Raw genomic sequence first — 14,611 nt, forward strand, 5'->3', positions numbered from 1 at the left:
ATTTCCGCTATGGTAATGGTAAATCAATCAGACAGATGCAATATTTGTTCAAAGACACAAACTGGATAATAAACCTTATCAGTGCTTTCACTTCTTTAATTTTCGTATTAACTTAGTACATATGATCACTGATTTGATTTATCGAATATAGATATTAATTTATTTCTTTTATATTTATTCTTTATCTTCTTATAGTAGATTTTATTGTTTTTCATTTTTCCCATTCGTTCTATTCTTATTTATATAGTTATTCATATATATTATGTTCATTCTTAATCTTGCACGCCTAGTGCTGCCATCTCTGTTCCGCTTTGACAAACTATTTGCATTATTGGGTACGTAACTGCTTCCCACCTAAGAGCTTCAATCTAGCGAAGTAAACTATAGACCAAATCAATCACTATATGTGGAAGAAGTGCTTTCAAGTTTCCCTGCAACAATCATGCCAGGGGTCCCGGGTTCAAATGCCGGCTTGGGAATGGGTGTTCTTTGTGAGTATCCCTTCATCAATTTCATCACATCACCACTCATCCTCATCTTCGCGTTTAACCAAAAGAGGCAGAAATGCGAAGTAAGACAAACCAAAGCAAACCCTAAATTTCTCCTTTGCTAAACTTGTGCCTGCATTCCCCTGCGTTGAGGTAAATTTTCCTTCATATGGCACCACTGTTTTGTACAAGTTCTTTCTGAACAAGTGTTGCAATCTCTAGAAAGATAGAGACGCTAAATGGTTGGTTGGTTGAACGGTTGATTGAATTGGTGTTTTAAGTCCACTTTATGCACAGTAAAGACGCTAAATGGTGTTAAATTAATTTCGTGACGGTTGGAAAAAATATTATTATAACAGTATTTACAATATATGATACATTTAATAGAATCTGTAAACACGGGACAAATTATTTATCAATGGTTTTGCAGCTTGTGTCTAATAAATATTCAGGGGTGTGGCTACGAGGGTGTAAAAGGGATGATTACACCCCATTTTAAAATTTCTGTACTCTGTATTTATTCCGTCTTCTTGTCCATGATTTAACCAAATACAAGAAGCTGAATTCTCCAATTGATGCTTCAGTAATCTCTTTATTTGATTTAAAATATTTTAAATAAAGCAGCTATTCCCTACAAGTCCATACGGCCTGGCCTGCTTCTAAAGGGTGTTCAAAAAGTTACGCAACCTTATGGGAAAACATTTCTTATTACATTTCTTACATTAAGTGCTGGAAGTGACTGCCGTTTTGTTCTTCACACAAGTGGACACGACGGACCATGTTGTTGAAAACCCTTTTCGATGTTATCTGTGAGATGTTACCAACACAGCTACGGATATTGTCTTTCAATTCCGGAATACTGTGCGGATGAGTAACGTAGACGGAGTCCTTAAGATAACCCCACAAGAGGAAGTCTGGAGGCGATAAATCTGGAGATCGCGGTGGCCATAACCCCACTGAGATCAGTCGTCTTGGAAAACACTCTTCGAAGTAACGCATTGTATTCCCAGCTGTATGGGCTGTGGCATTGTCCTGTTGAAACCATGTGCGTTTCAACTTCTCAGCTGACAACGTGTTAACAAATTCTCTCACGATTGTCACATACCGTTCAGAGGTCACTGTCTGTTCAAAGAATGTAATGAACACCATGAACACGCGACTACGTGATATGGCACACGCTTCTCGGTGCGTCCACTACACTTCCCTTCACCTGGAACTTGTCGTACAACCGCTTGATGGAGGATTTGTTTGGAGTAACTGTTCCGTACTTCTCTGCGTAGGCCCTCTGGGCCAAAGCATAACTGTCACAATCAATATACTCTGTCACAATGAATATACGCTGTTGCAACGTATAGCCCATGGCTGCTCAGTTATTCAGCAACGAAACAATTCATGACATTTCCCATAAGGTTGCGTCACTTTTTGAACACGCTGTATCATAGACGTAACTTTGCAGGGGCACTTGTCCCCAAATTTTCAGGTTAATTAAACTTTACACAAGCTACTTTTGTAAAGCTCCTGGAACGTGAGAGGCAAAGTAATAACTATAACTAACTCTCTAGCCTTAAACCCGAAGGTTTATGGCTGTAGCCAGTGGCGTGCCCAAGGGGGGGTTGGTGGGGGTTATAACCCCCCCCCCCTTTGGCCCAGTATTCCTAAAAAAAAGGAACGTCAATGGTAGAAAAATATGACAAAATGAGGGCTAACTACCAAGAAAAAGTATACATAACCCTCCCTTTCGAAAATCCTGGGCACGCCACTGGCTGTAGCAAACACAAGCCTTCCATCTGTCCTTATCCTGGGCAAGATCAATCCATTTTCTTTCATCCTTGCCGATTTCCTTTAATTTTTTTAACAAACTTAACAGCAGAATAGTCCTGGACACTAATTTTATGGGATGGAAATCTTTTCGACTTTTACCCCCGCCCAGATTACGCCCATGCTTTCTATAGTTCTTTAAATTTTACCCCTAGAGTAAGAAATTAGCAACCGACAGGGGATGCAGAAGACAGAGGGGAGAATTTCCCATCGCCCTGGGGTCAGTGATTAGCACATCGCGCTGCGACGCCAAGGGTCCCGGGTTCGAATCCCGGTCGGGCTTGGTTGTTTGTGAATGTCCTTTCATCAATTTCATCATTTCATCACTCATCCCCATCTTCGCAAATTAGCCAAGAGGCACAAAACGCGAAGTAAAATAAACTATATCAAATCAAATCAATATATATATATATATGTATGTTAAGTTTAGAGCAATTATACTGCAGTTGGCATCACTGTGTGAAACGCATGTGGCCAGTCCATCAGCCGGCGAGTTGGAGCCATCTCGCGTTGAAAATTTGAAGTAACGCGAGCACTCTTCCAGCAGTCCTTGAGGCGAGCGAATTTTACCGAACAGTTTAAGCGTGTGGGAACTTCGGTGCATGCTGGAATACGTAGCACTGCGTAATGGAGCCCGAGGTGGAAGCAAAACTCTATCCTTCCCTTGAAGAAACACCGGAATACAAAGGTAAGTGACAATTTTTTGTGTAGAGCATGTCGGCATGGAACGTACAAACATGACCACGTGACACTAAGAATTTGACGTATCGCCGACTGTTATTTATTTGTACTAAACCTTGTTGCCATCACAACAAGTGTTTGGCACGATATTTCACGCAGCTGTTGTGTTTTTCTTACACGCAGTAGCATATTTATGTGCAATCGTGAATGTGCGTAAGAGCAATGAACTCATTTAGACAGCTGTTCTTGAAGTTAACACGTTGCTGGCATTTTTAGTGAATGTTTACTTTTTTTCACAGTCTCGCACAAAGTGCCATTTAAAAAACAAACAAAAACAGCTTAAAATCATACCACCGGAAAGTTGTAATCATTTTGTGTGAATATATATACATATGTATACGTATACATATATGTATTATATTCACTCACGCAATTTTTGTATATACACCAGGCACGTATTAAGAAATATATTTCGGGGGATCCGAACCAGGTGTGTCACAAATAATAATAATAATATATACGTTTAAATTTAAATAATCATATAATTATATTAGAATAATTAAATATTAATTATAATATGTAAATAATTAATATTGTATTATTATTACATGAATAGTTAAAAAGAGTCTAAGAAGAATGTGACAGCACGTATTGTAGCTCAGAAATAGTTGAGATCGCAAAAAAATGTTTAGAAACAACTGCCCTGGGGAGGAAATTTATGTTTAATAGGTAAATAATTGAATATTCATGGAATAACAAAAAAGGATGTTAGATTTAGATGACGAAAAGTAAAGTTCCTTATTAATATTTTATACATGTTATTATAGCTAGTAACGTGTATAAATCGTTGATACTGTCATTCAAAACCACGATCCCAATATGATCCTTCAATAAGTTCAGCTGAATAAACAACCTTCGGTTATGCAACAAATGCTAAACTAGCAAGCATATTATCATTTTCATTAATTAATTTTTGTAATTGGCAACTCTTTCGGGGAGGCGGATCCATAAATACGTCCTTGATACACACATATCTGCTTGTGTGTGTGACGGCATCTTTTTCATGGGTGAGATGATTTTTTTTTAATTAAGCACAATGAATAAAGTTGTTTTGGAGTTCTGTAGGATCAACGTTTTGCGTGTAGGCACCTGTTTTTAGAATTATAATCCTATTAACAATTAAATGTTTACACAGTTTATTTTACAGCAATTATCACAGCTTATTTTCTTCAGAATATCAAATACGATACGTTGTCGACGCTACAGAAAATAGCATTTAGACTGCCGACAGAAGCAACTGTCTGCAACCCTGTAGGGTTAAAGAGCTACGCGAGTAGATTTATCGATGAACCGCAGTGATTTATTGTGAAAATGAGATACTTTGTTTGGGTCTCGATTCTTGTTCACCGCCGCAAGCCATACTCTTCGATTATGTCAGGGTGATTTTATTAGATCTTATAAATTAAATTACTCGTTTTCGAACGCCAATGAGGCTATTTGCGTCCCCACTGAAGCTTCTGAAATGTTAGATTAATGCAAGTTCAGAAACCAACATCGGCAACTCGTATGTACTTATTCAAAGGTAAAGTTCCCCGCATATAGCACCGTGCCATGAAACCACATTTAGGGGATGTGGGAGTAGGGCCCCACACACAGGCACGTAGCCAGGGGGAGGGCTAAGGGGGCTGAAACCCTTCCCGAAATCCTAAATGTTTAATTGAAATGTTATTTTTATTTTTAATAACAGAAATAAAGTTAAAGAAATAATGGATCCACAGCTCCAAAAACTTATAGTTTTCTTTGTGAGAGCTCACAGAATATACACTTTATGAGTAAAATTTACCACTAACTGTTAAAGCCTTTTTTTGAACGATTGTATAAAAGTTAATAACAAAATACAATAACTATGATTTTCAGTGCACTAACTGAAACTGTACAAAATATAAGAAAAATAATGGTCAACAATTGTGTTAGATATTCACTGATAAGGTGGATTGATGCCTCGCCTTTTATATACATTTGGATAAAAATTGGTGTATTTTTAATAACTTATAATAGTTATTATTGTAAAATAACAATGATTATTATTGTAATTATTATTTGTACTAATCAAGTTTTATGTATGGCCTGCCCCCCCTCTACAAATATTTCTGGCGAACCCCGTGCTGATAAGGGATGAGCCCCCCGAATAAAAATTCTGGCTACGTGCCTACCCACACATTTTCGATCTCGGCTCTTTTGGAGGTGATGTGATCAGCACCACACTCCGGCCGCCTTTAACCCCCAGGGTTGCCCCCAGGTACCCATTGATTTGAGTCTGGGTGAGCCCCAGAGCCGCTTTATGCAGGGACAAGGTCGGAAAAATTCGGGCCTTAGATCATGCACACCTTGAAAGCTTTACACAATTACAATGGGTATATAATGTTCAGAGAACCTTTCCTTCAGGCGATCGAGCGAGAATTTTCAAACGTTTAGAATTCTTGAAACTTGTGCGAAACAGGTTTTATTCTTCTATCACAGCCTAGGGCGACGCAGGATTTTTTTTCTCAGGGGGCAGAGTAAAATTTCATATCTTGCCCTTCACTCATAGAAACATTCATTATTATTATTATTATTACTTTACAAATCATAAAATTAAAATTGATTGAAAATATGTTTGTGTATACTTAATCTACTGCCCTTCATTGTACCTCTTATCCATGTTTTTACATGCTGAAGGGTACTGTAAAGAAAGTAATAGTTAGGGACATGAAGTTTTCGTTTTATTTTCCCATACATTTCGATGTTATTTTTCGCGGTTTAGGGTAAAATTTGGTGTTATTAATTTAAAATCGGTTATTTTTACATGCATTTTACTGTTACTTCTGTGCTTAAGATTTTCACATTGTTTTAGTTGTGGAAAAATTAGACAAATTTTAGTTGTAATGACCAAAAAATAATTATGGCTTACCTTTGTGAAAAATGACCAAATTGCTTCCATTTAGAAACCTGTTTAATCTCATCAGCCACTAAATATGAACTGTTTATTGAATGATAACCAAATCTTTCAACTCGATCATACACATCACATTTCCCTAACAATGCCAAAAAATCCCTCTGCAACCTTAAAATACAATTTTGTGTACACACACACACACACACACACACACACACACACACACACATGCCCCCCCCCCCTCCCCGAAACACAATAGGTGCTTCTCTCTAAAACTTTTGCCGTTCTTACGATACTTCCCTTCTCGGAAGATCCCCGCAGCGAATTATATTTCAGAACGAGGTTAAACACTGTGCAGTCTGTCTGCGCCAAACTGCAATAAATGAAGCGTGACAATCTATTTTGAATTGAACTATCATAGCTCTTCAGGTATTTCTTGTGAAACAAAAGTGTTATCCCCGGTTTATATTTCATATTTCGCGCAATTTTTCGTATTAAAGTGCGAAATTCGGTGTTATTCTGGAAATTGGCATAATTCGCGTTATTTCGCGATTCTGAAACACTGAAAATTTGCCTCCTTTACCTACACAAATACATTTTAAACACTTTATTTTGCTTTCATCAATTTTTCGGTGTTATCGTTAGAACGAAACCTTCACGTCCCTAGTAATAATTCAAAATGACGGGGTTGAATTATCAAGGTCACATCCCGACTTCCGCAAATGATTTTTTTTTCTTTTGTAATCCCGAACAGCCGACGAAAGGAATTGGCGTGTAAGGCTCCTATATTTAGAATTATAATCCTATTAACAATTAAATGTTTACACAGTTTATTTTATAGCAATCGTTGTCCATGCTACACAAAATAACATTTGAAGGATCTTATTTAAAACAGGTTAATTCTTTCTTGATATTTTTTTGCGCTGTAAGTGTCTGAAATTTCTTGAAATTAGCAGTTTTTATTCCAGAAGTACAAAAGCAATCACTTGAAGGGGAAATAGTGTGCAGTATTCAAGATTTTTGCAAAAAGATGGAGAATTTATTTTGTCCCGGACGTCAGAATTATTAATATTTCCTTCCCAGTCCCATCCCGACCAATTTTTTTTTCCGTCCCGCACACCCCTAGTTACGGCAGTCAGCATGATTTTTTGTCTTGTTAAAACACTCTCTCGTTATGTTGTTGGTAATGGCAGAGTTAATTGCTGTAACTGACAGCCTATAAATTGCAGAAAACAATGTTCTTTATGATAAAATATTGATCTAATTTCACCACTCGAATTACATGAATTTTCCCCAGATATGTCAGGAGGGCAAGTGCCCTTTCTGCCCCCCTTGCGGGCGCCCTTGATCACAGCCCACACGTGACCCCTCCACCTTGACTTCTGTCGTCCTCTTGCCGGTGTTGTTCCTGTTTAAAATGGGGCTGGTCAGGCAAAGCTATACTCTATCCCGGGAATCTCTGGAGCAAGGCCGTGCATAAAGGTAAAGAATGGGAGAAAGCGAGTGTGCGGAGCGAAGCAGCTAAGGCTGGTAGCTGCAGTCGCTCTTCTCCCTTCACACGATCCGGTTCCCTTTCACGTGTTCATTGGTGGAGCCATCTCGCGGCACTACTTGCGCAGAGACTTGCTTTTGTTGGCTTGCTCCAGAGATTCCCGGGACAGAATATAATTGGAGCTGGCAACACGATAATTGCGTCCTTGCGCTTCAGAGAAGCAACTGTCTCCTATATAAGTAGATGCCTGGTGAATTCCATGCTGGACGTTCTCTTATTAATTTAATTGCACGTTTAGTTTGATTTAAACCCGAGAGATTATGTCGGAACACAATGTATATGAGTAATCCGTGCTTGTATAAAAATATGATGATCGTTGACAACAGAAAAGATATTGGAACTCAAAAAACGTTAAAATTTGCATTGTATTTGTCTTTCACTTGCAATTTTCACAAATTAATTGCTTTCTTGTTGTGGTTTGGTACGTTAAGAAGTAATACATACACACAGAACCCAAAACTTGTCATGCCACATATATGTTGACTCCAAAAACACATTAACGTGCATAAATTAGAAATGATGCACCTTTTGGTGTGTGAAAATACCCACTGAAATGCATAAAAGAACACTTCTATCAGCTGGTGTTCCGTGTGATGCATTAAATATGCACCAAATGGGAAGATCAGACAAGATCGTTTTAGAGATAACAAAATAACACATTTAGCCGTGTCAATTGAGGAAGTTCGGGTGTTGCAGCACATTGTCGGTGAAAATCGTTTGCAGACCATTGCGACATTGCAGCTGCAGCAGCTGTCAGCCACGATAGCTGTCAAACTGTTCTGAAAGAAGACTTGAACATCACCAATGACAAGACAGGATGACCATTTGCGGAGACCTGATTGACAACGCGGATAAGGATGCAGCATTTCAGCACCGCATCTTACCAGGTGATGAAACTTTGCGTTTTCTGTACGAAGCGGCAATCATCGACTTGGATATCGCCCTCGTCCAGATGCGGTCACAGAAGGTCCAAAGGCAAAGCCATGCTGGAAGGAAGTGTCTTTTGATGCCTTTGTCATTGTCCACACGGAATTCATTCCCAAGGTTCCTACTGTTAACAAGTTGATCAACACCGGTATTTGCACATTCTGCGCACGGAAGGCCGGAAGGGGAGAAAGTGGGGGCACGACCATCTGAATTTATTTTTATTTTCCCGGGATGGTGATCTATGGTCGGATTTTTTTTTCGGCCTTGTCCGCGCGTAAAGCGGTTCCGTTGCTCATCCAGCCTCAAAAAAATGGGTGCCGGGTGCGACCATGGGAGAGGAATGGAGGACAGGCGGCCGGAACGTCGTGCTGATCACATCACCTCCAAAATTGCCGAGATCGAGAATGTGTGGGGCTCGTGACACGGTGCTGCACAGGGACCTTTGCCTTTGATTTTTGTTACTTAGCGTCGCTTTTCTGCCATTTTGGCTAATCGCGAAGATAAAGAACACCAGTGCTCGAAGTGAGGGGGGATGCGGGGGATCGTATCCCCCAGCTAGCATAATTTTCGCAAGACATCTCCCCCCACCTGTTCTATTGTCACCATGTTAAACCATAGGAGCACCCCCCCCCCCCCGGCTAACCCCAAGACTCGACCAAACATCCCCCCAGGTAACATTTTCCACTTCAAGCACTGAAGAACACAAGATGTAGATGCCCAATTACAGCGTTCTGTAAACTATGAACTAAATTTTTAAATCGCAATTAACAAGGCTTAGTACAGTTTCTGCAATCACAACGAGGTTTGCATTTACATAAATGTTATTATTAACTGTGGCGATGATATGGTGAAATTGACAAAGGGACTACTCACAAAGAACACCCATGCACACGCCGAGATTCGAACACAGAGCGCGCTGTGCTAACCACTCTTCCACAGAGGTCGGCTGAAACATTATTTTGAGATTCTTAAAAGGAATTCCACTCACAAGTTTCAAGGAAATAGATGTTATCGTGCTCAAGGTCTTGTGAAATAATTCATTCTAGATTAACCTGTATATACACTTGGAATAACTTTCGTGCCTTTCGTCTGTTAATCTGGCGCTAGAGACTAGTTTAAAGAGCGAGGGCCTGTCACGAAAGTGGAGGTTTGGCTTTGGTTGCAATGTTAGGCTGATTATTTTGTCTAGCTTTCTATTTTATACGTCAATAGTCGTGATTCACCACAGTATATTGGCGTTTATCTGATTGTTCATTTTGGCCGGAATCCTAAAAACGTAAGGTTTTTTTCCTGCTGCTGTGGAACATTTTGGCTGGGATCCAACACTAACAATGGGTCTGAAAGCTGCGAGACGATAATGTTAATATTAGTTGATTGCCTATTTCTGTGTCAATTCTGTTAATAGGTTTACAGGCATTTGTAAGTAAAATTCACGCAACTAGTACCTATATTAACTTCCTGTTACTTAATTCTTTATGGTTCTTAATGCTTTCTTCTATTGATGTTAATAAACACACGTGATTTACTTCTTGAGTGAGCATTTTGTTAACTGAGCGCCATTCCCGAGGTTATTTTGTGCTGTTATTGATAACCATGTGGCGAACAGTTCAGAACATTGGCACTCATAGGGAGGGGTCCAGAGGGTGTCCCTTGATTCCTCACCCCTTGGACAAATTACTCTGACTTCATTTCTACTCAGAGGTTTAATTTGTATTTCTTCCATTAATTATCATATGTAGCTTGATTGTCCTTTTGTATTCTTCTTCTTTATTTGTTGCTCGATTTCATTTTATTCATCTTTCCTTTTCTTTTTACAGATTACCTTTCTTTCTTACTTTTAGCATTGTTCACTCTCTTGTTCATAATTCATCTCTATCTATAATACACACACACACACACCCACCCACACACACACACACACACTTTGACGACGTATGCAGGGCTACAGCACTTGCCGAATATTTGAGAAAATCAAAATTTTCAATTGAAACCAGCAGAGAACGCGGAAAAAAGAAATGCAAAGCCACCTTAAAATGACCCTGTTGCCATTTTTGTCTATAAATAACTATTAAAATGAAGGTTAAAATTGGAAATTATGAAATATTTTATAGTGTACTAGCTGATTGCCCGGCGTTGTAAAATGTGATCGTGAATGTCACCAATTAGCTTAGCGACTCCGAAAACTATGGATTCTACACTAATCTAGGTCATTTCTAGCATTTTATTTTCACCCCCTTTCACCCCCCCCCCCCATGCCGATAGGTGATGAACTTGGGAGTTGAACCCATTCGGAGTGTCACGAAAACTATGGATTCCATTCGAAACACAGCCTGAATGTTAGACAACCCGAGAAACACTATCGTTGTGCGGATTGCATAGAGTCACGGATGTCTGTTTGTGCGGAATTTAATATCGGTGGTTCTCGATTATTTTTACATGTCACCCCTTCCCACCCACCCCTATGGGCGCCAGGGGTGTCTTACCCCCACAGTATTTATTTCCAGATTGCAAGTGATACGTGTACCAAGTTTGGTTGAAATTGGTCCAGGCGTTCGCGAATTATTTTGGAACAAACAAATATACACCCCCACACACACATCCATTTATATATATATATATATATACACACACACACACACACACGTATACACTCCTTTGAACGCAGCTATGTAATATCCACCTTCACAATTTCAGCCCCCCCCATAGAAAATTCTACGTACGCACGCCAGTGCGCGCTCACACACGTGTGTATTTTCACCTTTTTCTTGGTTTGAGTTGGTGTCTTAAGTCCACTTTATGCACAGATAGGCTAATTGGGACTGGACCTACAGTTTAAAGTGGAATCCGAACCACTATGTGCCTCCACCGGGTATCGAACCCGAGACCTCTTGATTACAAGGCGACGACGCTACCACTGCGCCATCAGGGAGGCCTCACCTTTTTCTTGTCTTCTTTTGTATATTTTCCATCTCACTTCTTTCTTTTCTTCTTTTCGTCTCTCTCATGTTATTGTTCGCTTTTGTTATTTATGGTTATAAATAATGAAACTAACGTCGCCATGATTCCATCTCAGAACACGTGATGATTTACGAAGAAAACTTTCTGCGACCGCTCCTTACTTACCAGAGGCGCAACCATGATTTTTTTGTTTGGGAGGGCAAGTACCAGGACAAACGTACCAATAATAATAATAATAATAATAATAATGATGATAAAAATAAAAATAAAACAACAATACTAATACTAACATTATTATTAGTAGTAGTCGCAGTAGTATCAAATACAATATTATCGTAAATTACGCAAAAAAAGGGTAGAGGTCGGTGTTGAAGCATTTGTGTTGGAACAAACGATTTGTTCCCCCTAGAATCGATTTCCGTCCAAGGTTGGGAGGACAGTGCTCCCCTGTGGTTGCGCCACTGTTACTTACACACTTAGCTGTTGAATGCCTGAGAGTAAGGCTGTGTCCAAAAGGTGCAAGACCGTACTTGAAGCGAGCATCCTCCGAGTATGGTCTTGGAGTGCGATCTTCAAGTCGTGGACTGGAAGTGAAAGTCTTTCGAATTGCACTTCGACTGCAGCGCCAAATACGATCAGTAGATAAAACTGAGTACTCGTTGTTTTCCCCGCGTTTTAAACACTTGTTTTTCACCATAGAAATCACATAGCATTTTCAAATGTTCGTACACATACATTTCCACACATTAGAAGAATTTTAACCAACAACTTGCTGGCCCATAACGTATATTTAACCTGTGTTGCTGGCTTTCTACTTCTACAAATGAGCAACGAGTGAGAAAATCACGTGACCTAGTCAGCAACCATCTGTACTGCGAGCTGTGAACTTGCGTGCTTCTGTTCTTGGCGCTTTCGAATTGTACTAGGTGACGTCACTTCCGTCAAGACATACTTCAAGTCTGTACTTTGTACCAAAAGTGGCAGAAAAGCGAAGTAAATACATTAAATCAGTCAATCAATACACGAAACGATGGTCGTAGAGCACTGACTACCAAGAACAGAATCCATATCGTCCTTCTTTACAGCATAACCCCCCTTCCAGAATGTCTGGACTCACCACTGATTTACAGAACTTTCATTCTCATGCTACGCTGTGGACTAGCACAGGCAAGTACATCTTCGATTTTGTGTTGGATCTCTCAACGAACAATGCCATTGACCCAAGTCTCGAAATGGAACAGAGAAGAGCGATCAATAGCGTCAGTCTCCATAACATCATTGCACGTTCATTAAAAATTAAAAATAAAGAAACTAGATGCACGCTCCTTCTGAAATAAAAAAAAAATCATTGTGTATCTGCAGCCAGGGGCGCATAAGGAAAGGATGATGGAGATGGAGACCGTCTCAATAAGCGAGTGTAAATACGTATTGCATTTGAAAATATATTAGAGGACGTTAAATGCAACTTATGAAAATGTATTTGGGAAGTATGGAAATTTAATTCCTAGTGCCAATATCCTGTTTAAAATTATTCATATCAAGAAGTATACTTATATCTTATTTTGCTTGTGCCTGCGGACCGGGTCAGCAGATCAACACATTGGACTACTACTTCTTGTAAATTTCCTGGCTATTTTTTTTTATTATATGAATCTTTATATAAAGAAATAAAATATAAATAAACGGGCGCCCGTGGCAGAATGGTTAACACATTGCGCTACGACGCCAGGGGTCCCGGGTTCGAATCCTGGCCTGAGCCATAGGCGGAGTTCTGGAGGGGCCAGGGGGGCCTGGCCCCCAACTTAAAAAAATACTAAAGAAATAACACATGATTAAGTTCAGTTAGTAAATTTTTGTTATGAAGCAAATCTTGACGTTTGGCGTGATGGCATGTGCGGTAATTGAGCCGCAATAGCGGGTCTTAGACGATTTGATTGACGTGTACAGTTTGAAGAAAGAAAAACGTAAAATGACTTTGTGTTGAGTCAACAGTTACTGCTGGGGCATCAAAATAACTTTTCAATTTACTTTTTCTAAAATTTCTGAAGCTTACTATTGTATCGTAACTTTTTTAAAGTAATACGAGTATTGTATCAATAAAAATTTAATGAAATGCAAAATACAATAATCGTACTGTTTTGCTTCTTTTAAAACTGACAACCAATATACTAATTAATATTTGTTTACTTAAGCGAGGAAATTTAAATTTTTAAATCTAAAAGGCCTAAAACTAAGTATATTTAAGTTGTTGTTTTTTTTAATTTCCGGGGGAAGGCGTCCGAACCTCTTATAAACTAGGGGATATTCAATAACCCTCAGGTACATCATATGCTTCTCCCAGAGTCTGCCCCCCCAAAGCAAAAGATCAAACTCCGCCCCTTGAGCATGGATGTTTGTGAGTGTCCATTCATCAGTTTCATCATATCATCGCTCATCCCCATCTTTGTAAATTAGCCAAAACTTGCACAAAAAGCGAAGTAAAATAAATAAATAAGATATACCTAAATAAAACTGCTTCTAAAGTATGAGTCTGTTAACTCTAGAATTGATCTATAAATATTATTATTATTATTTAAAATATACCCGGAACAGAGATACCGGAAGGGTGAAGTCTCTGGTTGCAGCCTCTCTCCATTAAATCATTGTATGTATGCATTATGTTGCACGTCCTATTTTACGCTTTTGCATGAGACAAGTGGTCTCCCCGATGTCGTAGTGGTAACAAGGGGTGGATGGAGGTGCATGGAAAGAACCCTTGGATTTTATTTACCGATACTTTTCCAGTGGTTTTTTTTTGTATCAATATTATGTAAAAATAACTGTATTTTGTGATTACTGAACACGTATTTTTATATTCTAATTTTTTTAAAAAAATATTTTAAGGCAAAACTCTGGTAAATTGATGCTCATACATAGTATAGTAAAGTAGAGGATCGCCTTTATTGAGTGCGCGTGTTTCGGCCTCACGGGCTGCCCTTGCAACAAACCCTTGTCAAATGAAGGGCTCGGATGTAAAATATGGTAAGTAACATTTTGGTCATTTCTCAGTTCATTAAGAAAAAAGGTTATTAGAAGCTATATTATAGATAAATTGTTTTTGTGCTGTGTTTAGAAATTTAGTGAATTTAGTCTTCACTGAGCCCAATGCAAATTGTATGACGTGGCAATTTCACTCGAAAATTGAAGGATGGCACATTTTACTTTGTAACTCAAAAATTACCGAAATGTCACTTACCATGTTTTACACCAGAG

General features: G+C 39.0%; 1 protein-coding gene across 1 annotated transcript in view; it reads left to right on the forward strand.

The window, feature by feature from the left end:
• The first annotated feature begins 2,833 nt into the window (after positions 1 to 2,833).
• The window catches only part of LOC145983907 (1-phosphatidylinositol 4,5-bisphosphate phosphodiesterase delta-4-like), a 207,290-nt gene continuing 195,512 nt past the window's right edge, over positions 2,834 to 14,611 (forward strand). The window contains exon 1 of the mRNA XM_083117023.1: positions 2,834 to 2,994. Within this exon, the coding sequence (XP_082973149.1) occupies positions 2,934 to 2,994 (61 nt within the window). The 5' untranslated portion in view covers positions 2,834 to 2,933. The remainder of the gene's footprint in view (positions 2,995 to 14,611) is intronic.

This window comes from Lepisma saccharinum, chromosome 2, assembly GCF_977018435.1.
Source record: "Lepisma saccharinum chromosome 2, izLepSacc3.1, whole genome shotgun sequence".
NCBI lineage: Eukaryota > Metazoa > Arthropoda > Insecta > Zygentoma > Lepismatidae > Lepisma > Lepisma saccharinum.